Genomic DNA, 26,266 nt, shown 5'->3' with positions numbered 1-26,266 from the left:
GCCCTTCCTCTGACATATGTGCAAAATAATTGCCTGGCCGCGATGCAATCTGAATTTTGCATCTGCAATATTTGTATTGCGCCTATACTTCCAGCGCCCCCCTGGAGCCGTCACTGTTGTGAAGGGTAATACAGATGTAGAACCTCCGAACTACAAAGCGCCTCTGAAACAGTTTCACTGTCGCCCACTAGAGGGCGCCCCGATGCGGTGACAGGCGAACAGGTCTTTAATTCAAAGTTGCTTTATTGGCATGACGGGAACATTCGCGGTATTGCCAAAGTACAATATAAACATTGTGAACGTCAATAAAAGTTAATAAAGGAAAAAAAAATGATGAAATAAAGAGTTAAAGTGATATTAGTATTTTTCCGCGTGTAGTTACAATTACATAATAACCATACATCAGTATACGATAATAATAATAATAATAATAATAATAATAATAATAATAATAATAATAATAATAATAATAATAATAATAATAATAATAATAATATCAGTAAATAATAACAATCCAAATAAAACTATTTAACAAATCAGGAAAATGCATAAGAATTGTAGGTAAAACAACATTACAAAAATAAGCAAGTAAAATGTATACAAAATAATATATTTGTGAGTCAACTGAGCAATGTACAGCACTACCTCACAGTTCAAATTGTTATTAGACAGTAATCCTCATATCAGTTCATAAAATATACAAATAACCCATGTACACAGCATGATATAACCACGTTAATGCATAATGGGTATAAACATCTATATCTATATATCCAATATATCCATATATAATATATATATAATATATATATCCCTATTATCTCCATATTATATATCATCACACCACATTCACACCCAACAATGTCGGAGAGTCTGACCTCGTCAAGAGGTTGTTTCCAATAATGACCCAGGAGTCTCATCCAGGATTTGATCTCCATTGTATTTCAGATCTGCTATAGCCCAGTACAGGCTGGTTCTTACTTGTCTAGCAACCAACACCTGGGCTGGAGAAAAATTCAATTCTGGTGACAAAGTCCCCCTTGGATCAGCAGAGAGACGAGTCGCAATTATCAACATTACTGTATATATACCTTTATAAAAGCTACCCATTGTAAAAGCACAGCAAGGAGTAATAAAGTGCAGTGAAAGACCAGCGAGGTGTGGTAAAGCATATTACTAAACCTGGCAAACCAGGGTAAACTACAACAAATTCATAGTAGAACCATGTGAAAAAGCATGGGGGGGAGAAACTACAAAAATACTGTGCAAAGATACCATGCTAATACATTCTCCACAGTGTTACTGGTATAAGGGCACAGTTAATAATACATTATCCACAATTAATATAAGCACAGCTAATAATATATTCACCACACTGCTGGTATAAGCACAGTTATTTTTTGTTTTTTTTTTTTTTTTTTTTTTTTTTATAATACATTCTCCACACTGCTGCTGGTATAAGGGGACAGTTAATAATACATTCTCCACAGTGCTGCTGGTATAAGGGCACAGTTAATAATACATTCCCCACAGTGCTGCTGGTATGAGCACAGTTAATAATACATTCTCCACAGTGCTGCTGGTATAAGCACAGTTAATAATACATTCCCCACAGTGCTGCTGGTATAAGCACAGTTAATAATACATTCTCCACAGTGCTGCTGGTATAAGCACAGTTAATAATACATTCTCCACAGTGCTGCTGGTATAAGCACAGTTAATAATACATTCTCCACAGTGCTGCTGGTATAAGCACAGTTAATAACACATTCTCCACGGTGCTGCTGGTATAAGCACAGTTAATAATACATTCTCCACACTGCTGCTGGTATAAGGGCACAGTTAATAATACATTCTCCACAGTGCTGCTGGTATAAGGGCACAGTTAATAATACATTCTCCACAGTGCTGCTGGTATAAGCACAGTTAATAACACATTCTCCACGGTGCTGCTGGTATAAGCACAGTTAATAATACATTCTCCACAGTGCTGCTGGTATAAGCACAGTTAATAACACATTCTCCATGGTGCTGCTGGTATAAGCACAGTTAATAATACATTCTCCACACTGCTGCTGGTATAAGGGCACAGTTAATAATACATTCTCCACAGTGCTGCTGGTATAAGCACAGTTAATAACACATTCTCCACGGTGCTGCTGGTATAAGCACAGTTAATAATACATTCTCCACACTGCTGCTGGTATAAGGGCACAGTTAATAATACATTCTCCACAGTGCTGCTGGTATAAGCACAGTTAATAATACATTCTCCACAGTGATGTGTGTTGATTGATGGGCTGTTGTTTTTAAGATCTTCATTGTGAGGGCTGTCTCTCTAAGTGTGTGTTTCTCTGCAGGCATCCCACAAGGTCATGCTCTGATTCTACAGCTTCTACATGCAGGCCACCTGTGTCCCCTGCGCAGACCCCCAGCCTGGGTTCTGGGACCCCATCGGCCGCTACGAATGGAGGGGGGGGGGGTTGGGGGTCTTAACTGTGTGTTCATCCGGAACTGTGAAACACTCCATAGTGATCAGTTTCAATTTTCAATCAGTACTAATCGAAACTAGATCAGTTCATTGACAAACACTTCCACTAGAAGTCTAATACAAGTTTACTACTAGATTTTTGCAGTTTCCCCCCATGCTTTTCCCATTGTTATACTATGTCATTAACCCGAGTTTACCCTGGTTTGCCATGTTTATTAATATGCTTTACCACACCGTGCTATTCCTTACAATCCTTAACTGTGCTTTACAATGCTTTCACTGTGCTTTATTACACTGTGCTGTGCTTTTACTGTGGGAGACTTTTATAAGGGACAGCTTCGATTTCAGTAATGGTGGCACTATCTTTGAAGAACACAATAAAAATATTTATTTCAGGATGTCTGAATGCATTATTTTATTTTAATATTACCTGATACCTGTGTTTTATTGTACTGTTGATGTAAATACAGTCTGCAGTTGAATGTGCTGTTCTTGTGTAGGGTCTAGGTTACAGGTCGCGGTGTGCAGTGAGCAGGGTGTAGGTTACAGGTCGCGGTGTGCAGTGAGCAGGGTGTAGGTTACAGGTCGCGGTGTGCAGTGAGCAGGGTGTAGGTTACAGGTCGCGGTGTGCAGTGAGCAGGGTGTAGGTTACAGGTCGCGGTGTGCAGTGAGCAGGGTGTAGGTTACAGGTCGCGGTGTGCAGTGAGCAGGGTGTAGGTTACAGGTCGCGGTGTGCAGTGAGCAGGGTGTAGGTTACAGGTTGCAGTGTGCTGTGTGTGTCTGCGTTTGCGTCTGTCTGTGCGTCTGTCTGTGTGTCTGTTTGTGTGTGCGCATGTCTGGGTGTCTGTGTCTGTATGTGTGTTTCTGTACCTGCCTGATTGTCAGCTTGCCTGTCTGTTTCTATGTCTGCGTGTTGGGTGCAGTGTGTAGTGTGCAGTGAGCAGGGTGTAGGCTTTCTTTATCATGAATACAGGGAGCTTCCTGAGAACCATGAATTCTTCAAGACATTTTGTTGAATTTTCTGACGCAGTTCAGATCATATTTCTGGCAAGTAGCGGCCCATTTGAAGCAGTGTATATAGTGAATGCAGTGACAGTGTTTTGCTCAGTGTATATAGTGAATGCAGTGACAGTGTTTTGCTCAGTGTATATAATGAATGCAGTGACAGTGTTTTGCTCAGTGTATATAGCGAATGCAGTGACATTGTTTTGCTTAGTGTTTATAGTGGATGCAGTGACAGTGTTTTCCTCAGCAGTGTCATTCTGATCTCTCTCTCTGTGCTGTTGCAGACAGAGGGGCAGAGTTTAACCAGGAGACCAGCGACTCGGAGTGCGAGGTGTTCTGTGACTACATGGAGCAGCTTGACCCTGACAAGGTAGGCAAGGGCAGGGGTCATGTGAGGTCAGCTCTGTGTGGGGTATCCCAAGTGCCTGTCACATGTCGCATCCTGACTGAATCAGACAGCTGTGTGGGAGAAGTATGTCATGTGACTCAGCTTGCCTATATTGTGCAAATCCCAGCGTGATTACGGCACCGATAGTCATATCTTGTGATGAAACTTAATGAAGGCATTCAGTCATTATTTTGCATAGTGCGAGTTCTAGAATACCATAAGGAGTCTGGCTCTGTTATTTTTACATGTACATTCTGTGGATGTAGTTTCACAATAGTGTGTCTGCTGTGAGGGCCATTCCCACTGTCCCCCTGGGCTCCAATTGAACCCTCCTTGAGGGCCGCTGCATGTCTCTCAAGCACTGCTATCTCTAGCAGGGGGAGCCCCAGAGTGATTCTTCAGCATCAGACCTCCAGAGTCCTCTCAACCCTGTCGCCGTGACAACACAGACAGGGGCGGGCCAAGGACGAGAGAGGGCGGGCCAAGGAGAGGGAGAACCAACGAGGAAGAAGGGAGCTTTGAGAGATGGATGGCAGTGTCACTGGAGTGAGAGACATGAGAGACTCTCCAGCTTGTTTAGTATATTTCAGTAGAACTTCTCTGCTGAAAATATTGAATTAGATGCAGTTTGAGTGAGCCAGGTTATGTGTTCTCTCTCATGTAGTCATGCACACTTCATATACAAATCACTCCCTTCCAAAAGGATTCCAGTTGAAATATATTTGCCATTGAATTTATTACATTTATTTTAGTATTTATTGTGTAATTATATTTATTTAGAACAATATAATTGCACAGGATAACAGACAAACATTTTAATAATGATTTTAATGCTGGACTCTTGCCCCCCCCCCACAGAACGGCAGAGCTCAGGGGTTGTGGCCACGGATGAGAGGGGTGTGCAGAAACTGGGGTGCGGGGGGTTGGGGGAGGAGCACCTGAGAGAGGACACCCTGGCACTGCAGAGGCTGCATGAGGACATGCACTGATACACTCACAGACGCATCCACACACTGACACACTCACAGACGCATCCACACACTGACACACTCACAGACGCATCCACACACTGACACACTCACAGACGCATCCACACACTGACACACTCACAGACGCATCCACACACTGACACACTCACAGACGCATCCACACACTGACACACTCACAGACGCATCCACACACTGACACACTGACACAATCACTGATACACTCATAAACTCACACCCACTGACACACTCACAGACACACACGCACACACACTGACAAACTCACAGATGCACACACACACTCTGACAAGCACACACACACAGACTCACAGGCTCTCACGCACTCACAGACATATGCTGACACACAGACGCATACACACACACTGACACACTCACAGACAGGCACACACAAACAGACTCACAGGCTCTTCCGCCCACTCACAGACACATGCGCGCGCACACACACTACGCACACACACACACCGACACACTCACAGAGAGATACACACACACGTACACACACAGACACAGACTCTCATGCATACACACACAGACGCACAGCACAGCTGGCAGAGTGCAAAGTACAGGATTGTCAAACCCAAGGGCAGGCCCAGGTGTCCTGAGTGTGCGTGTTGCTGTGGTGAGGGAACACAACAAAGAAATTTAGTACAGGAAGGAAACGGTCCAGAGATTCTAAATGATACCTTCTTTCCTCCCTCTCCCTCTCCCCCTCTCTGCAGGGCCTCTCCTGGTGGCTGCCTACTCTCTCTGAATGCTCCCTCCTCTTCCTCCTGCTCTGGCCCTTCTTGGCTCAGTGGTTGACTTACCTCCTCCGACGCGGGCGCAAGAAGATGCATCGAGCCGCGAGAGAGAACCCGGCCCAGCGCAGCCCAGCCCTGCCCAGCCCGGCCCAGCTGCGTATATAAAGTATACTGTACATATACTTTGTGTATAATTAGGCTAATTTGGCTGCATGTATATTTTTCAGAGTTTTTATTAGTGACTATTTCGTGGTCACATAGATTTCATGTTTTCCAGCCTGTGAACCAGAAGGCTGTTTACACGCAATGCTTCTGTCAACCTTTCCAGCAACCAGCTGTGATTGACTTTTATCAGCAGTGTTCCAGCAGCTCTGTCACATCAGCGTTTGACTGGAGGAACAGAGAGAGCTGGCTCAGCGCTGCCTGTCGATTCAGGGTCATGCGTTTAGTTTCGTTTATGTTTAATATAAACATAATCACAGTTTGAAAAACATTTGATTGCCTCTCACCAGAGTAACACTCTTCTCAGTAGTCAGCTTCACGCTGTACTTAAGATTTTAAACTTTTCCAGGCGTCTTCTTTCCATGTCGGCTCCTGCGAAGAGAAGCTCATCTTTCCACTTCCTGGGTTCAAGATCCCCCGTGGTTTCCTGTGGGGGGTCTTGCAGCCATGTCATACAGGAAGTGAACTGGTAGTGTTTAGCAGGGAATAAAACAGGTTCACTGGAATCAAAGTGAAAATATAGAAAAGATAACATTTCCATTTCCATGAGAGTGTGTATTATTATGGAATATCATCCCTCTGTGCTCCTCACGGGACCCCCCTAAAATAAGAGGCTGGAGCAACGCTGGGTGAGTCCCCAGGCTGGACCGAGCATGCCGGAGTCTTCAGTGAGAGCCTACACCCCTCAGCACTCGGTGCTTGTTTAAATCTTTTCATGCTTGCAAAAATACACTTTTAGAGAAAGCTGGTCTACTGTACGTTAGTTAAGTTGGTTATTAACACAGTTTCAAAACAATGAGTGCTGTGTCGTGTGACTCAGCCGAGCTGAGTGAAGCAGGGTGGTTCAGTGGTTCAGTTTCAGTGGTTTTGACTGGATCCAGTTTCAGTGGTTCAGTTTCAGTTTCAGTGGTTCAGTTTCAGTTTCAGTGGTTTTGACTGGATCGGATCCAGTTTCAGTGGTTCTGTTTCAGTTGGTTTGGCCGGGTCCAGTTTCACTGGTTCAGTTTCAGTGGTTCAGTTTCAGTGGTTCAGTTTCAGTGGTTTTGACTGGGTCCAGTTTCAGTGGTTCCTGGTTCAGTTTCAGTGGTTTTGACAGGATCCAGTTTCAGTGGTTCTGACCAGGTTCAGTTTGAGGCAGTGCGTCTGGGTTTCCACACACGACTTCCCTGCAAAGCAACAGCAAGTGTTACAATCCTAAACACAGACTCCCCTGCAAAGAAGTGCCATACAGTGTTTCATGTGTGGATACAAGGCCTTGCATGACTTTTAAAAGCAATCACACTTGATCAGGTAAGGCTTATCAGACGAATGTTCCATCTGAGGCTCCTGTACAGTTATAAAATGCATTCAGCTGACCTCTAAATATTATTGGAAATCAGAACCTGCAATGGAATTTTTTGGGGGGATACACACACACTGCAGGTTTTTAAGTGAAAGGGGGTGTGCTATGGTCATAAATAATGCATGCTCAAGTTTATAATCCCTTACTGTAAATCTGATGGAGTTGAATGTAATAGGACAAGTGTGTCATGGTTTTGCAATTGCTCTATGGCCTAATTTATACTGAGGTAACTAGCTTTTGGAGTTTTGCGGGTGTTTTCCATTTTCTCATTGGTTGGATAGATTTGGACACTATTGCGTCACACACACAAAGCGCAGCAGCACAATGGAGGAATCGGAAAAGCAACGTAATTACTCGTTTGTTTTATGTCGATTGCCATAGAGCTCGTATTTAAATTCGTGAATACCAAATAATGCTGACTATTTCTGTCATCTTAATGTGGAATTCACAGCTGTATAAAATGCATTCACGTACACACATTCGTGTACTTGCAAACGTTGTTATTAAGATTAATACTGTTAAATGGTGGTCTGTATCTCGTACGTTACTAAAAAAAAAAACGAAAAAAACTTAGTGTTACTTGCATTGCAGACATTTCTGCATAAACGTGTATCATGTTAGAGAAGGCCAGCAAGACCGTAATATGCATTTACATGACAGTTAATCTCTCGTAATCACAGTCCCTGCATTACTAGTGTTATAATGACGAGCATGCCTATTTTTGCTGGTGGAAACTGGCACTTCAAAAGTGTATGTGCTATTACCTTGACAACATTGACGACTGTAGGTGAATGCACATGATGGAATGGGATTATATTTACCCCACCAAAAAAGGGGGCGAGATGACTGGTTTTCATATTATAAACGCGTTATATTAACTGCTTATGTAGTGACAAAAATCGTCAAAAACTCCATCTGTACAGATTTAATCACAAGTTAGTTACGGCATCATTAAACAAAACACAAGCTAAATGTCTTTTTTTTTTTTCCTAAAGCGCATACTTTTATCGTGTTTGTTTACACAGGATACTGCTCAGTCCTCAATCTAATCCCACTGCGTTTCAAATTGGAAGGGCGTGCGCCTTAATATCCATCCGCTTCGACAAAAAGACGGTTCATATTGGAACAAACTTCCCTTTTAAACACGCATAAATATAGTTAGTATTCAAATAAGCATGATTTGTGATAAACTTCATAATTTTATAAAACGTTTAATCACTAAGATTCATTTTGTTTTAGGGACTATTTGAAAACGGGAGCAGACAGTATTTTGAGGGAGTAGGAGCCTTTCAATTGATAGTACATAATTCGATAATACATTATTCATATTGTACAAGTATATTCTGAAGGTACATATTTAAAGCTAATGTTGCAATAAGGATATTCTTTCGTCTGTGTATTTAAAAAAGACATAGTTTTTCTACAGCTGTTATCTGATTTACCCCCTACTATATGTGAATGGTACTGTCCTGTAGGTTGTTCCTGATTTTCTGGCTGGATAGGGTAGAACAGACTATGATTGACAGCCATCCTGTCCATTTGTAATTTGATTTGGGCTTAGCAACAGTGCACGTGCCGGCAAGACCAATCATTGCGTGCTCGAGTGGTACTGCATTTGGTTACAGGACGCGGCATGTGATTGGCTAACAGGTCGTCATTGCGCAGTAGGTTACTGGGAGAATGAGTTTTCTAAATAGAGGTTTACATGAAAGAGATAGGATTTTTCACTACAACTCCCATACACCATTGTTCACAAACGTTAGTCGCAGGCGGACTGAGGACGCAGGATATCTTATATAAGGGAGAAGCGCCTGTGCTTAACAGTCCATTGAAGTTGGGGGAGGTGATGTGAAGTGTGGAGGAAGCAGATAGAGTGTATGTGTGGGACAGCGTTTGAAGAGTTAACGAGAGCAGAGGAGGCGGGCGGGGGGCTGAACACACAGCCAGACTTCCGAAGTGTTAAAGGGGACTCGCCAAAACAAGACTTTTTAACAGTCTGCAGTTAACAATTTTAAATTAGAAAATGTTGCTAATTAGAAGCAGCAGTAACATTATTTTCAAAGCGTGAAGATTATCAGCACCTGACAACTTTTTAACCATAGATTGGCATTAGAGGATATAGTGTGCTTGTTCGGTTTTTATCGGTGCCCTCTCGTCATCAAAAAAAAAAACTAAAAAAATGTCAGACCCAGCTTCTGGTCAGAAAGACAGGCTTCACCCGAAAACTCCGGGTCCCCGGGCAGGTGGGAGCGGCACAGCTTGTGAGCCTCCCGTAGCCAATGAGGACGGCGGGATGGAGAGCGGCGCTAGGGGGCGCTCTGGAGAAGACCAGCAGTTAGACTGCAGCAACTCCCTACCGCAGGCGCTGGGAGACCTAGAGGCGAGTCCGGGTAGAGGAGCTAGCAAACTCCAGCCAAGGTACCTAGCGGCGGCACAGCCATGCCAAGCGCCCGGCGGGGACGTGGGTGGGACGGATGTTCCCGTGGAGCACGGCCGCAGCGGTGACCGGCCTGGGGAAGGTAATCGGAGCCAAGTCCGGGGCGAGAGTGGCGTCGCTGTTCGGCGGCTGAACCATGGGTGTCCTGGCGGAGGGGTTCAGAGCTTGCCCGGTAAAAAGAAGCACCGGCGGCGGCCCTCCAAGAAGAAGCGTCGCTGGAAGCCGTATTTCAAGCTGTCCTGGGAGGAGAAGAAGGAGCTGGACGAGCGTGAGACGGCGCGGGCCTCTCGGATGCGGGAGGAGATGTTCGCTAAGGGCCTGCCGGTCGCCCCCTACAACACCACGCAGTTCCTGATGGAGGAGCACGATCGAGAGGAGCCCGACCTCAAGACCGAGCTGGGGGCGCGGAGGCCGGCGGGGGTCAGCCGCTCCGAGGACACGGCCAGCGAGGAGGAGTTCATGGAGCCCGAGGAAGAAGAGGACGGCAGCGGCGGCAGTGACGGCATGGGCAGAGCGGGGGACGGCGGCGGGGAGTTCCTGCAGAGGGACTTCTCCGAAACCTACGAGAAGTACCACGCCGAGAGCCTGCAGAACAAGAGCAAGCAGGAGCTGGTGCGGGAGTACCTGGAGCTGGAGAAGTGCCTCTCCCGCCTGGAGGACGAGAACAACCGGTTGAGGCTCCGGCTCGGCAAGAGCGGCGACAGCCCCGCGGCAGAGAGCCCCAGAGTGAGAGAACTGGAGGGGGAGCTGGAGAGACTGAGGGCGCTCAACACAGAGCTGAGCACCGAGAACGAGGGCTGGAGACGAGGGGAGAGGGGACTCGCTGGCTCCACGGCCGAATGAACTCTAAAAACAATGAGAGACTCTCAAAAAGAGAAGCGCGAATATAATACTAAATGGACCTGCTATGTGTAAGTATGGTAGTTCTTTTTATAAATCCGACGTTTTTATTACTATTATTATCAATATTGTTCTAAATATTTTTAATTAAAGACGTCTTCCGTTGAGGGATTTATAAATACAACTACTTTTTTTAACGTGTTGGTCCTTTTAATTGCAATATTTGTGCACACTTTTTTTTTTTTTTTAAGTTTAAAAACTTTTTACATTTTCAATATGGAATGTATATATTTTAAAACGAAATGAACTGAATCTTTGTATTAATCTGGAAAGGAGTTGGATGAAACGGTCGCTGGCTCTCGTCTCGTGTTTACTTTGTCTTTGTTTCACTGTTTCAACGTGAAAGGTCACAGCCCCCCCCCCCCCCCCCCCTCCCATTGCAAATTTGGCTTGTTTATTTCACTGTTGATGAATACATTTCAATAACTTGTAAATATATAAAAAATATATATATATATATACCACGTCTTGGGTTTGGGTCTTTTTTGCGCTGTTTGTGTTTTTGTGGAGGGAAGTGGGGTCTGCGAGTGTGCTCCCCGCTTACTGCCAGTGCGTTTGGGGCCGAGCAGAGCAAGTTAAGAGACCACGCCGGGGTGTGTATCAGCTTTTTCGGGAACGACTTTTTTTCATTTTTAGAAACTTGCAAACAGTTTGTGTGAACTCCACGGAGTTCGAGAAGCTGTCCGGCCAAACAAAACAAAGAGGGGGAAAAAAAAAAACACCCATTCTGCATTATAAACGATAGGAAACGTATCGTGGTACAATTATACATACAGTGATTGAAGGAGATATGACGGCTGGTAAATGTTCTCACTTGCTCGTTCTCAATCGTTTATATATTTATTTATTTAGTATTGTATATAGCGTGATGCTATCTCTTGTTTTTCAATACAGTAGTCGTTGTAGGCTGCGGAAACGGTGCTTCCATTATCGGACTTGATTTTGTTTCCTTTCCGTCAAAGTGACTGAGTTCAGTTCAAGCGCCGAGCGCAGGCACAATCCGAGGGAGCTCCGTGTTCAACTCTCCAGGAGGACCGGGATACTTGTATTCTGCATAATTACAAAAAGTTACACCATGGCTTTATCTGCTTGTGTGGCTTCTTGTAAAGGAAATGGACAACTCCTATGTTTGCAAAGATTAAAAATGTGTGTTGATTAAAAAGAAAATGCCTGCTAGTGCCTCTCTGTCTCACGTTACATACAGTGAACACGACAGCTGCTAGGGAACGATCATGGATGTTTTTCAAACTTTTATGATAGATTCTTTGTTCTGCTATCGGAGATCCGAGCAGTTGGGTTTTAACGTTATTAACATAGATTGATGCAGTGTGATAATAGCCGTGTGTGTTTGTGCACTGTCTGGATTCTCCAGTTATCGTTTCGATCAAGACTAGCGTGGGCCTGCTTCGTATTTGCACGCAGCGGCTCCACCCCCGGCCCCCAGGCTGAGTCCACTCCCAGTGTCGCTGCGCAGCCTCCTGCAAAGGCAGTGACTCGCTTTTATTTCTGCTGTGTAAGGGGTTCCGATAGGGGTGGGCGGGTGCAGCGATGTTGTTATTATTATTATTATTATTATGAAATTTAGTTTTTCTGAAATAAATAAATAAAAAACCTGTGCACATTTAGCGATTTGATGTTGGTTTATAATGTGTTATTGTAAGTGATGGATTATTATATGTTGCTGATATTGTTACACCTTACACATAAATGCTTCAATGTAATATGATAAATATGTGCCTGATTAAAAAAAAAAAAAAAAAAAAAAAAAAAAGTTTTCAAAATAAACTTAAAAACAAATCTAACACTCTGCCACAATGATTATGACACAACAGGTACAACGCCTTTCGTTACAAATCATCACTTGACGCGTAACCCCTAGAAAAAAAATCAGTGTTTAAAAAAATAAAATCAGGTACTTCACAATAAAACGTGTATGCGAGGGTAGACCACTGTGAGAGTGTGTGTGTGTGTGTGAGGGTACAGGCTCACTGTAGACCACTGTGAGAGTGTGGGTACAGTGTGTGTGTCTGAGGGTACAGACTCTACAGTGTGTGTGTGTGAGGGTACAGACTCTACAGTGTGTGTGTGTGTGTGTGAGGGTACAGACTCTACAGTGTGTGTGTGTGAGGGTACAGACTCTACAGTGTGTGTGTGTGTGTGAGGGTACAGACTCTACAGTGTGTGTGTGTGAGGGTACAGACTCTACAGTGTTTGTGTGTGTGTGTGAGGGTACAGACTCTAGAGTGTCTACAGTGTGTGTGTGTGTGAGGGTACAGACTCTACAGTGTGTGTGTGTGTGTGTGTGTGGGTACAGACTCTACAGTGTGTGTGTGTGTGAGGGTGTGTGTGTGTGAGGGTACAGACTCTACAGTGTTTGTGTGTGTGTGAGGGTACAGACTCTACAGTGTGTGTGTGTGAGGGTACAGACTCTACAGTGTGTGTGTGTGTGAGGGTACAGACTCTACAGTGTTTGTGTGTGTGTGTGTCTGAGGGTACAGACTCTACAGTGTGTGTGTGTGTGTGAGGGTACAGACTCTACAGTGTGTGTGTGTGTGAGGGTACAGACTCTACAGTGTGTGTGTCTGAGGGTACAGACTCTACAGTGTGTGTGTGTGTGTGTGAGGGTACGGCCTACAAGGAGAGTGTGTGTGTATGAGGTACGGACTACAGTGAGGGTACAGACTCTACAGTGTGTGTGTGTGTGAGGGTACAGACTCTACAGTGTGTGTGTGTGTGTGAGGGTGAGTGTGTGTGTGTGTGTGTGAGGGTACAGACTCTACAGTGTGTGTGTGTGTGAGGGGTACAGACTCTAGTGTGTGTCTGAGGGTACAGACTCTACAGTGTGTGTGTGTGTGTGAGGGTACGAGGGTACAGACTCTACAGTGTGTGTGTGTGAGGGTAGACTCTACAGGTGTGTGTGTGTGAGGGTACAGACTCTACAGTGTGTGTGTGTGTGTGTGTACTGAGGGTACAGACTCTACAGTGTGTGTGTGTGTGAGGGTACAGACTCTACAGTGTGTGTGTGTGTGTGAGGGTACAGACTCTACAGTGTGTGTGTGTGTCTGAGGGTACAGACTCTACAGTGTGTGTGTGTGTGTGTGAGGGTACAGACTCTACAGTGTGTGTGTGTGTGAGGGTACAGACTCTACAGTGTGTGTGTGTGTGTGAGGGTACAGACTCTACAGTGTGTGTGTGTGAGGGTACAGACTCTACAGTGTGTGTGTGTGTGAGGGTACAGACTCTACAGTGTGTGTGTGTGTGTGTGAGGGTACAGACTCTACAGTGTGTGAGGGTGAGGGTACAGACTCTACAGTGTGTGTGTGTGTCTGAGGGTACAGACTCTACAGTGTGTGTGTGTGAGGGTACAGACTACAGTGTGTGTGTGTGTGTGTGAGGGTACGGCCTACAAGGTGTGTGTGTGTAGGGTGAGGGTACAGACTCTACAGTGTGTGTGTGTGTGAGGGTACAGACTCTACAGTGTGTGTGTGTGTGTGAGGGTACAGACTCTACAGTGTTTGTGTGTGTGAGGGTACAGACTCTACAGTGTGTGTGTGTCTGAGGGTACAGACTCTACAGTGTGTGTGAGGGTGAGGGTAGACTACAGTGTGTGTGTGTGTGTGAGGATGAGGGTACAGACTCTACAGTGTGTGTGTGTGTCTGAGGGTACAGACTCTACAGTGTGTGTGTCTGAGGGTACAGACTCTACAGAGGGTACAGTGTATGTGTGTGTGTGTGTGTGGGTAGACTCTACTACAGTGTGTGTGAGGGTGAGGGTACTCTACAGTGTGTGTGTGTGTGTACAGACTCTACAGTGTGTGTGTGTGTGTGAGGGTACAGACTCTACAGTGTGTGTGTGTGTGAGGGTACAGACTACAGTGTGTGTGTGTCTGAGGGTACAGACTCTACAGTGTGTGTGAGGGTGAGGGTAGACTACAGTGTGTGTGTGTGTGTGAGGATGAGGGTACAGACTCTATAGTGTGTGTGTGTGTGTGTGTGAGGGTACAGACTCTACAGTGTGTGTGAGGGTGAGGGTAGACTACAGTGTGTGTGTGTGTGAGGGTCACAGACACACACTCCAATAGTGTGTGTGTGTGTGTGTGTGTGTGTGAGGGTACAGACTCTACAGAGTGTGTGTGTGTGTGTGAGGGTACAGACTCTACAGTGTGTGTGTGTGTGTGTGAGGGTGAAGGTAGACTCTACAGTGTGTGTGTGTGTGAGGGTACAGACTACAGCAGGGGTTCCCAAAGTTTTGTTGATGGAGAGCCAATTTCTAGAGGTTGCATGGGATGGGGGGGCCGCAGAAGAAACCACTCAGGAAACCGAAATGTATCCTGAATCATACATTTTTTATTTCCTATACATTTTTTAAATTAGGAATGTATATTACTACCACTGCAACACCAGCAGCTTTGAAATATATTTGTATTTTATCCTGTATCCTGGTGCCACAACAGGCTTAGGTTTGAGCACCAATATTATGCTGTCACATCTTACATTGTCCTGGTCACAACAATTAAAGAAGATAATACCGAAACGGGTGCTCTTCAAACTACACCAATTAAACTCTTTTGTGGGTTATTCTTCAGTAGTGAGACAGAATGCATCTTGACTTGTACAGTTAACCACTTCACTAAGAGCTGAATGTATGTACAGTGAACTCTGCTTAATTCAAATTTCTGGGGACCAGACAAATAGTTTGAGATTTCCATAGTAAATGGTATTGTGTGTGTGTGTGACGATACAGGCTACAGTGTGTGTGAGAGGGTGTTTGAGGGTAGACTCTAAAGTGTGTGTGTGTGTGTGTGTGTGTGTTTGAGGGTAGACTCTACAGTGTGTGTGTGTTTGAGGGTAGACTCTACAGTGTGTGTGTCTGTTTGAGGGTAGACTCTACAGTGTGTGTGTCTGTTTGAGGGTAGACTCTACAGTGTGTGTGTCTGTTTGAGGGTAGACTCTACAGTGTGGGTAGACTCTACAGTGTGTGTTTGAGGGTAGACTCTACAGTGTGTGTGTGTGTTTGAGGGTAGACTCTACAGTGTGTGTGTGTGTTTGAGGGTAGACTCTACAGTGTGTGTGTGTGTTTGAGGGTAGACTCTACAGTGTGTGTGTGTGTTTGAGGGTAGACTCTACAGTGTGTGTGTGTGTTTGAGGGTAGACTCTACAGTGTGTGTGTGTGTTTGAGGGTAGACTCTACAGTGTGTGTGTGTGTTTGAGGGTAGACTCTACAGTGTGTGTGTGTGTTTGAGGGTAGACTCTACAGTGTGTGTGTGTGTTTGAGGGTAGACTCTACAGTGTGTGTGTGTGTTTGAGGGTAGACTCTACAGTGTGTGTCAGTGTTTGAGGGTAGACTCTACAGTGTGTGTGTGTGTTTGAGGGTAGACTCTACAGTGTGTGTGTGTGTTTGAGGGTAGACTCTACAGTGTGTGTGTGTGTTTGAGGGTAGACTCTACAGTGTGTGTGTGTGTTTGAGGGTAGACTCTACAGTGTGAGTGTGTGTTTGAGGGTAGACTCTACAGTGTGCGTGTGTGTTTGAGGGTAGACTCTACAGTGTGTGTGTGTGTTTGAGGGTAGACTCTACAGTGTGTGTGTGTGTTTGAGGGTAGACTCTACAGTGTGTGTGTGTGTTTGAGGGTAGACTCTACAGTGTGTGTGTGTGTTTGAGGGTAGACTCTACAGTGTGTGTGTGTGTTTGAGGGTAGACTCTACAGTGTGTGTGTGTGTTTGAGGGTAGACTCTACAGTGTGAGTGTGTGTTTGAGGGTAGACTCTACAGTGTGTGTGTGTGTTTGAGGGTAGACTCTACAGTGTGTGTGTGTGTTTGAGGGTAGACTCTACAGTGTGTGTGTGTGTTTGAGGGTAGACTCTACAGTGTGTGTGTGTTTGAGGGTAGACTCTACAGTGTGTGTGTGTGTTTGAGGGTAGACTCTACAGTGTGCGTGTGTGTTTGAGGGTAGACTCTACAGTGTGTGTGTGTGTTTGAGGGTAGACTCTACAGTGTGCGTGTGTGTTTGAGGGTAGACTCTACAGTGTGTGTGTGTGTTTGAGGGTAGACTCTACAGTGTGCGTGTGTGTTTGAGGGTAGACTATAGAATTTAAATAAAAGGCTAAATTATGAGACACAAACAGTACTATTGAATAACAGTTAACAGGAAGTATTTGTTGGTACATTTTTTAATTCTAAGAAAGTTACAAGCTCACCAGTGCCATCAATCAATAATATAAACAAACTTGCCATTTTGCTTTAAACATTAGAAATACTTCTGTGCAGTAATAATACAAACCAGTATTCATATCAGTTTATCTCGAGTTAGTCTTTGTCACCTGGATGGCTATTGCCAAACTCATTGATCTGGTTTTTAAAAGTGGTTTTTATCGTTTTCGTCATCTTTAACAGCTTGTTCAGTAGAACAATGCACAGAAGTGAAGTAAACTGCAGCTACGTTCCAACAGGACTGTGACAGCGCGCCTCGTTCAGCCTTGACCTCTGTACACCAGAACCAGCTTTATTGAACAAGTATATTTATGTAAATGTAAAGCAACATTGCCTGTGTTGATGATGATATATGATAAGTGGATTGATTTGATTACACTATGTAACACAATTTTTGTTCCTGAGTAGTAAGTGTTATTTCCTAATTGCTTATGCCTCAAAAGTATAGAAAATGGCTATTATTCCCCACAAACTTTGCTTTTGTGACCAGGACAGTGATATTTCAAAATATCACTATTTCCAATGTATATATAATCGTATAATCGTAAATCTCGAAAAACTACTCACTTCTAAATCTTTTGTAGTCATTTTTGTATTACTTTAGTATAAATACATGTTAATTTGGATTCATATGTTGTTTTTTTCTGACTTTATGTGAACGAAAGACACACATTTGCCCGTTTTCCCATTGGAAATAGTGATATTTTGAAATATCACTGTCCTGATCACAAAAGCAAAGTTTGTGGGGAATAATAGCCATTTTCTGTACTTTTGAGGCATAAGCAATTAGGAAATAACACTTACTACCCAGGAACAAAAATTGTGTTACATAGTGTTATTTTAATACGTACAAAGGACTTCACGACCCGACTATGCTCACAACACACCAAATCTGTGAGAATGAATGGGCCAAGTCGAGCGCCGTGCAGACGCGGAGGAATATAGTGTTTGGGAACTCTGGGAGTTGTAGTCCTTTGCTTACCCTCGCACCCAAAGCGGACTGAGCTTGATTTCGCTGCAAGACTACAACTCCCATTAGCCATTGTGGACAAGCACGTTTTAAATTCTGGAAACGTGGCTGATTCAAGTGCTGCTGGGCAGCAAGCTTCACAGATCAGTTGGAGTCTGGAGCTGAGTGGAGCAGTTGTGGGTTAGAACTACAGTACTGTATGTATGTGTTTTACAGTTCGCATTTGTTTATGCTACATGCCATGCTTTGAAACATCCGTGTAGAATTCGGTACAGTTTAGAACGATGTATTTGTTCAAGAACGTATCGTAAAATGTTGATTTTAAAATCTTTATAGCGCTTGTAACAAAGGAGTCGAGTACTGACTAATTTAAGTCGTTGTGACGTCACAACTATCTGTTTTCCACTGCTGTGACATCCCGTATATTTACAACGGAATCATTAAAAAAAAAAAAAAAACTGAAGATATTTCATACTGTTTGCATACTTCAATAATATGTATCAATCTGTATAAAAACACCACTAATCTATGATTGTATTGCAAGATCTTTCTCATGACATTATAAATACAAAGTAAAATAAAAAATAAACACTGTTTTGCCAAAGTAAAATAAAAAATAAACACTGTTTTGCCAAAGTTTGATATACGTAGATAGAGCAACACATTCATTGAATCTGTATGTTTTCTATGCTAGTGTTGTGCTGTTTGACACTGCTAATAATAAGCCTTTTTTTAACCCTTTAAGGTAAAAGGGACACGTGTCCCACAATTATAAATTAAGCTAACCTTGTTGTTTTTGCAATGAGGGGCACGAAACAGGGTTTAAAATGTACTGACATGTTGGATCTGGTCGTGCAAATATTCAGTTTCCTCCTTGTGATGCTCGAGTCGCTGTCAAATGTATTTGAAGAAGAAACCATTTGAACAGGCGTTCTGTTTCTTGTGCATCTTCAGGGATTACTGGGACAAACTGATCTTGACGGAATGCATGGCTCATTTAAATCTGAGCTGGCTATTGAGAGGAACTTCTTTTCCTTCTTGCTTTGAACAGGAATCAGGAATCTGGAGCAGCGAGGTCACAGTCCAGCCACTGCAGGAGCAGCGAGGTCACAGTCCAGCCACTGCAGGAGCAGCGAGGTCACAGTCCAGCCACTGCAGGAGCAGCGGGCTCGCAGTCCAGCCACTGCAGGAGCAGCGGGCTCGCAGTCCAGCCACTGCAGGAGCAGCGGGCTCGCAGTCCAGCCTCTGCAGGAGCAGCGAGGTCACAGTCCAGCCACTGCAGGAGCAGCGAGGTCACAGTCCAGCCACTGCAGGAGCAGCGGGCTCGCAGTCCAGCCTCTGCAGGAGCAGCGGGCTCGCAGTCCAGCCACTGCTTTCCAGCACAGGTCAGTGTTCTGCATGTGTTATGTAACTAATATTAAAGTCTGTGTGTGTGTGTGTGTGTTTATGTGTGTATGAATTATATATATATATATATTATATATATATATATATATATATATATATATATATATATATATATATATATATACATAATAATAAAGGAATTACAATACCAACTGATCTAGAAACAATTTCATATTTCATTTCATACGAACCAACAGCATTAGGAAACGATACAAATATGTTACTGTTGTTATTTTGGAAAACTGTGTAACAAATGTGATCATCTTCTTATTTATTTCTTATCATGAAATGATGGCTGTGTGTATATCTATAAAGAGTAATGCATGGGGTGATGTGATATTTACTGCTCTCCTAAGGGGTGTGTTTTCTAGCTTGTTTGTTTGTTGCTTGTTTTGCAGTCGTTCTCTGTTTCCTTCACAGCTTACGATGGCGGACGCCCTGAGTCCCATGAGTGGCGCCTGTCTGCCCCCCAGGGAGGGGGAGGAGGGGCCTGACCCAGGGGAGAGCCCCAGCGAGGGGGAGAGCCCGAGCATGGAGCCCCACTCCGAGGGCAGGAGGAGGCACCGGCGGCGGCCCTCCAAGAAGAAGCGTCGCTGGAAGCCGTATTTCAAGCTCTCCTGGGAGGAGAAGAAGGAGCTGGACGAGCGTGAGACGGCGCGGGCCTCCCGGATGCGGGAGGAGATGTTCGCTAAGGGCCTGCCGGTCGCCCCCTACAACACCACGCAGTTCCTGATGGAGGAGCACGATCGAGAGGAGCCCGACCTCAAGACCGAGCTGGGGGCGCGGAGGCCGGCGGGGGTCAGCCGCTCCGAGGACACGGCCAGCGAGGAGGAGTTCATGGAGCCCGAGGAAGAAGAGGACGGCAGCGGCGGCAGTGACGGCATGGGCAGAGCGGGGGACGGCGGCGGGGAGTTCCTGCAGAGGGACTTCTCCGAAACCTACGAGAAGTACCACGCCGAGAGCCTGCAGAACAAGAGCAAGCAGGAGCTGGTGCGGGAGTACCTGGAGCTGGAGAAGTGCCTCTCCCGCCTGGAGGACGAGAACAACCGGTTGAGGCTCCGGCTCGGCAAGAGCGGCGACAGCCCCGCGGCAGAGAGCCCCAGAGTGAGAGAACTGGAGGGGGAGCTGGAGAGACTGAGGGCGCTCAACACAGAGCTGAGCACCGAGAACGAGGGCTGGAGACGAGAGGAGAGGGGACTCGCTGGCTCCACGGCCGAATGAACTCGATGAACGAGGGACAGGCAGAGGGGGAGGGAGAGGGGGGTGAAGAAACAGTGTAAGGACTGCAGTTTTAATTTAGCTTCTTGAGGATATTTTGCTGGTAAAAAGTTTTGTTGTTATTTTTTTTATGATGTTTTAATTTTTTTAATTTGACTTTTTGTTTTACCCCAGTGCCGTGATCCGAGTAGAAATCTTAATTGGGGGGCTGGAGCTTAAACCCTTCTGTTGTACTCGCCTTTATTATATACAATCTCCCACTGGAAGAAAACCGCAGTAAAATCCATAGTTACTTTTGCGCTTATTATTTCCAAAACAAAAAATTGTAATACAAATAAAAAATAAAATAAATCATTTCATTCTTGGCATCCGCTATTTGTTTGAGAGAGAATTCATCTGAAAAACTGAAACCCAGCAAGTCCAAGTCTTGTTGGATTGCTTTAGAAAACTCGCCTTTCAGGAAACCTTGAGACCCCCGAATAGGGGGAGATACACCCCTGCAGCTCGTCCCATTCCTGAATAGAGGGACACACCCCTGCAGTTGTATACATAACACAACATAGCGTATTGTAGGTTATATTGACAAAAGCATATATTGTAACACGCTGTCAAAATGAATGCTTGCTGAAGCACCCCCAGATGAGTCCAATTTTCAGCTTTGCCCAACACCTGGTCGTCTAATGGTTAGACGGAGACCTGGAGAGGCCTACAAGCCACAGTGTCTCGCACCCACTGTGAAATGTGGTGGAGGATCAGTGATGAGCTGGGGGTGCTTCAGCAAGGCTGGAATCGGGCAGCTTTGGCATGAATCAAGCCAAGTACAAGGTTGCCCTGGAAGAAAACTTGCTTCCTTCTGCTCTGACAATGTTCCCCAACTCTGAGGATTGGTTTTTCCAGCAGGACAATGCTCCATGCCACACAGCCAGGTCAATCAAGGTGTGGATGGAGGACCACCAGATCAAGACCCTGTCATGGCCAGCCCAATCTCCAGACCTGAACCCCATTGAATACCTCTGGAATGTGATCAAGAGGAAGATGGATGGTCACAAGCCATCAAACAAAGCCGAGCTGCTTGAATTTTTGCGCCAGGAGCGGCATAATGTCACCCAACATCAATGTGAAAGACTGGTGGAGAGCATACCAAGACGCATGAAAGCTGTGCTTGAAAATCAGGGTTATTCCACCAAATATTGATTTCTGAACTCTTCCTAAGTTAAAACATTAGTATTGTGTTGTTTAAAAATGAATATGAACTTATTTTCTTTGCATTATTCGAGGTCTGACAGCACTGCATATTTTTTGTTATTTTGACCAGTTGTCATTTTCTGCAAATAAATGCTCTAAATGACAGTATTTTTATTTGGAATTTGGGACAAATGTTGTCAGTAGTTTATAGAATAAAACAAAAATGTTCATTTTACCCAAACACATACCTATAAATAGTAAAACCAGAGAAACTGATAATTTTGCAGTGGTCTCTTAATTTTTTCCAGAGCTAATATATATATATATATATATATATATATATATATATATATATATATAAGTAAATAAACTAGCTGTTTTTCCACCATTGTGTTGCTGATTGCAGATGAAAAGATGTATTGTACATTCAGAAAGGCATACCATTCAATTGTCCTTATACCTTGACCCAAGTAGAAAAAAAAAAAAAAAAAAAAAGACATAAAGTGCTCAGAGAAGATGCAGCGGTGGCTAAAAGATTAACTGAATGGGATTCCTACTTTAATGATCCTCCCGGCTCCACTGCCTAGAGGGCAGGGGTCAGCTTACCAGCGCAAGGACTGCGTGTGTGAGTGCACTCTCTCTTCCTGATTCAGCAGACAAGCAGAGCAGAGCAGTGCAGGAGAGCCAGTCACAGAGACAAGGGAAACCAACCAAACTCCGCTCAAGTTTATCAAGCACCCCAAAGGGAAGCTAGGAAGGGTCCAGAGACAGTGTTAGCTGGCAGGGAAGTCCAGGAGCCACAGCTTAAGGAGTTGGGTAACTAAATAAACCAGGAGTTGAGAAAGACAGTTTGCTATATTTAAAAAGGCCTTAAACTAAAACGTTCAATGAGCTTGTGGACTGTTGTGACTGTGAATTACTGCATTCTACACTGGAAGAAGCCTAAATCTGGACTTCGTGAAATTACAGAGACTCAACTGATTTTATTTAAGTTATATGATTATTTGCAAACATTTTTTGATGCTATGTTAAGTGCAGGTTACATAGACTGTTTCCAATAAGCAGTGTCTTTTTGTTTGGTTTTATTTTAGAATTATTAAAAGGGCATTTTTGCTGTAAAGTTCTAAATAACTATTTCTTAATTTTATCAGGGACAGCTGCAAGTTGGAGACAGTCTAAACAAGTGAAACTCTCAATGTAATTGCTCTTCCAATGATAAGGCTTACTGTGGATATCAGTGCACTGAATAGGTTAGTGGGATTTTATGGGTTTATCTCTCATTGAATGTAACCAGGTGTAACCCTGTGACTCCCAGTTTCTGTGCTGAACCAAAACACATGCAGACAAATAAATTGTTTATTTGTTGTTAACTCCTCGACTTTTATGTTAAGTAAGCCACTTTATAATCAAAGTAACAGGGTTAAGTTTAATAAATGATAAATAGAATAACACACTACGTCATGGCTACTGTAACCAGATCCAGACTGCCGTGCCTGGAGAGGACATTCATTTTATGGACTGTGGACTGCCATTTTAACTTCCAGACAAATGTGCTGACAAAAACGAATGCCTACAAGGCTGACTGCAGTCGTACAGCTGGACTGGAAACTGCCATACGAGTCAAAATAGGCTGCAAACTGGTGCTTTGCAAGAACATTGATATTGCCACTGTCTCGTCTTGCCCGTCTCATCAATGGGGCAATAGGGAAGCTTCAAGCTGTTTCCTACTATCTGGAAAACACAAGTACGGTCAAAACCATAACCATGGAGTCACCCATACCTTTGAACGTTTATGCACAAAGTTTGAAATAATGGACAGATTGTTTAGAGAGCAGGATGAGCGCCGCTCAGGATGAATCTTGGGCCCCAGCACCTTTCCAATTGCCTATTTGCTGATGCTTGACAAGATTGGCCTAATTGCTTCTCCTAACTTGGACTTTTGTGTTTGATATCACCCCTTTAAACGGCTGTTACGTTTTTCTAACTGTTTTTTACATTGACAGTGTTTTTGTTATAGATTACTTATTACGACAATGTATCTAATACAAATACAATTCACTATGCCTTCCCAGGACACTAATGCCAGTGACCAAGCACACGTTAGATCAGTCAGGTTACAATATCACTGCGATAGATGGGCAATATCAATTGGTGGTCAATACCATAATAGTACTAATATTATCAATGTTTCCTATTAATTGAATAGGGTTTAAACTTTTACCAGCCTGTTTATGTTTGTGTGTGGTATGTATCAAGTTTTTCTTAAATCATTACAATATTTGTGGGATTTTTGGTGCACTTATTGAAGATGACCAGCAAGGCTGGAACTGTGGACCACAAATCACAGAACCCCCGAATTTTCGATCATTGGCTGCATTCACTAGAATAGTTCATCTTATAAAATATTGGAGGCTTCAAGATCCTTATAAAATTTTATACTTAACTTGAAACCCCAACTGTTTAAAATTATTTTAAGGCTCTGATTAGGCAGATTATTAGTTAAGGATTGAATGAAGTAATTGAGAGCAGCTCGCTTGGAACAAAAACCAGCAGAAGCACAGAGTACATTGGGTACTCCAAGACCAGGGTTCAAAACCACTGTGTTATATAATAGAGGTAACTTATACAAGCTCCTTTTCTGTGTTATTCACACCTCCTGCCCAGGTGGCAGCAGCACGTAGAATGAGGATCGGGTTTGCTTGCAGACACACTTCTTTGTAAGCTACTGCTCCTCTGTTGTTTGAGGCCGTGGCTGCTCCAACGCCGTACCTGTCAGGAGATGCGTGACCTGGTGACGTCTTTTCCGGATGAGTTAACGGAGATGGCGAACTTGGACAGGTTTTGCACAGAATCTGCGCAGCATTAGGAATATATGTGTACATGAACGCAGCCATTATTTAGTAATAATAGTGAGTTTATAAACAACACAGGACAGCTGTGCTCTGCATCATATCAAGCAAGGGGAGCCTGCAGTCCAGCCCAGCCTGACCATCGCTGCGCTCTGAACGCAGCGTGAAACTTACAGTGTTTATACTAACTGTAATAAAAAAAAAAAAAATGTCTATAAAAATAATATTTATACCCCCGTCTCGGTCCGAGTTTCCCAGACTCACCGCTCCTGTGTGTCTCTTTAAGCCTGACTTTAGTTTATGTTTTTACCGCAAAGTTATACTGGCCTGCTGCTCGGGGAAGGGACAGCAGAGGGCAGTGCTTACAAATGTACCACCAAATGTTCATCTCAGGACAACTGAGGGAGTCTGCACTGGCTCAAGCCACTTTTTAAAAAAAAAAACGCTTATTCACTGCCAAACATGAACTACTTTAGATGTGTAATGGCTGCAGTATAGGATACTGACCTTAGGGTTAGGGTTTCGGTGTTGGGAGAAGATTATTCATTGTTTTATTAACAATGATTTGATAACCAATCAGAGTGCAGTGTCTTGACAGGAACATTTGGCGGTACGTTTGTAAGTACATCCAACAGAGGCGTCACCTGTTGGTCAATGACGGTCTGGGAGACGGTGAATCCTGACTGTCTATTGGATCGCTTATCTGTAAATCATATTTTGAGGCTCGTCTTGGCAGCTGTGCTCATCCAGTGCGACTCACATGGGTTGATTAAAAAGTATTACCATACGGGCGCAGCCGTTGTCCTGAATCTGAATAACACACAGTCTGCACAAGCTGTACAGAGCACTGGCAGAATGAATAACACACAGTCTGCACAAGCTGTACAGAGCACTGGCACAGTGAATAACACACAGTCTGCACAAGCTGTACAGAGCACTGGCACAGTGAATAACACACAGTCTGCACAAGCTGTACAGAGCACTGGCACAGTGAATAACACACAGTCTGCACAAGCTGGCACAGTGAATAACACACAGTCTGCACAAGCTGTACAGAGCACTGGCACAGTGAATAACACACAGTCTGCACAAGCTGTACAGAGCACTGGCACAGTGAATAACACACAGTCTGCACAAGCTGTACAGAGCACTGGCACAGAATAACACACAGTCTAAAGCTGTACAGAGCACTGGCACAGTAACACACACACAGTCTGCACAAGCTGTACAGAGCACTGGCACAGTGAATAACACACAGTCTGCACAAGCTGTACAGAGCACTGGCACAGTGAATAACACACAGTCTGCACAAGCTGTACAGAGCACTGGCACAGTGAATAACACACAGTCTGCACAAGCTGTACAGAGCACTGGCACAGTGAATAACACACAGTCTGCACAAGCTGCACAGAGCACTGGCACAGTGAATAACACACAGTCTGCACAAGCTGTACAGAGCACTGGCACAGTGAATAACACACAGTCTGCACAAGCTGTACAGAGCACTGGCACAGTGAATAACACACAGTCTGCACAAGCTGTACAGAGCACTGGCACAGTGAATAACACACAGTCTGCACAAGCTGCACAGAGCACTGGCAGAATGAATAACACACAGTCTGCACAAGCTGCACAGAGCACTGGCACAGTGAATAACACACAGTCTGCACAAGCTGTACAGAGCACTGGCACAGTGAATAACACACAGTCTGCACAAGCTGCACAGAGCACTGGCAGAATGAATAACACACAGTCTGCACAAGCTGTACAGAGCACTGGCACAGTGAATAACACACAGTCTGCACAAGCTGTACAGAGCACTGGCACAGTGAATAACACACAGTCTGCACAAGCTGTACAGAGCACTGGCACAGTGAATAACACACAGTCTGCACAAG

At 44.2% G+C, this 26,266-nt stretch overlaps 2 protein-coding genes across 2 annotated transcripts; both read left to right on the top strand.

The window, feature by feature from the left end:
• Positions 1–8,842: 8,842 nt before the first annotated feature.
• LOC121324593 (protein HEXIM1-like) lies at positions 8,843–10,475 on the top strand. The gene has a single exon (XM_041266660.1). The coding sequence runs from the start codon at positions 9,375–9,377 to the stop codon at positions 10,473–10,475; it is 1,101 nt and encodes a 366-aa protein (XP_041122594.1). The 5' UTR covers positions 8,843–9,374.
• LOC121324592 (protein HEXIM1-like) lies at positions 10,456–20,688 on the top strand. Its single transcript, XM_041266659.1, has 3 exons — positions 10,456–10,543; positions 18,761–19,094; positions 19,537–20,688. Exons 1-3 carry the CDS (start codon positions 10,488–10,490, stop codon positions 20,335–20,337), a joined length of 1,191 nt encoding a protein of 396 aa, XP_041122593.1. The 5' UTR covers positions 10,456–10,487; the 3' UTR covers positions 20,338–20,688.
• Positions 20,689–26,266: the final 5,578 nt, after the last annotated feature.

Source organism: Polyodon spathula, chromosome 12 (genome assembly GCF_017654505.1).
Source record: "Polyodon spathula isolate WHYD16114869_AA chromosome 12, ASM1765450v1, whole genome shotgun sequence".
NCBI lineage: Eukaryota > Metazoa > Chordata > Actinopteri > Acipenseriformes > Polyodontidae > Polyodon > Polyodon spathula.
The sequence above is the reverse complement of the archived record's forward strand: the minus strand, read 5'-3'. Positions and strand labels throughout refer to the sequence as shown.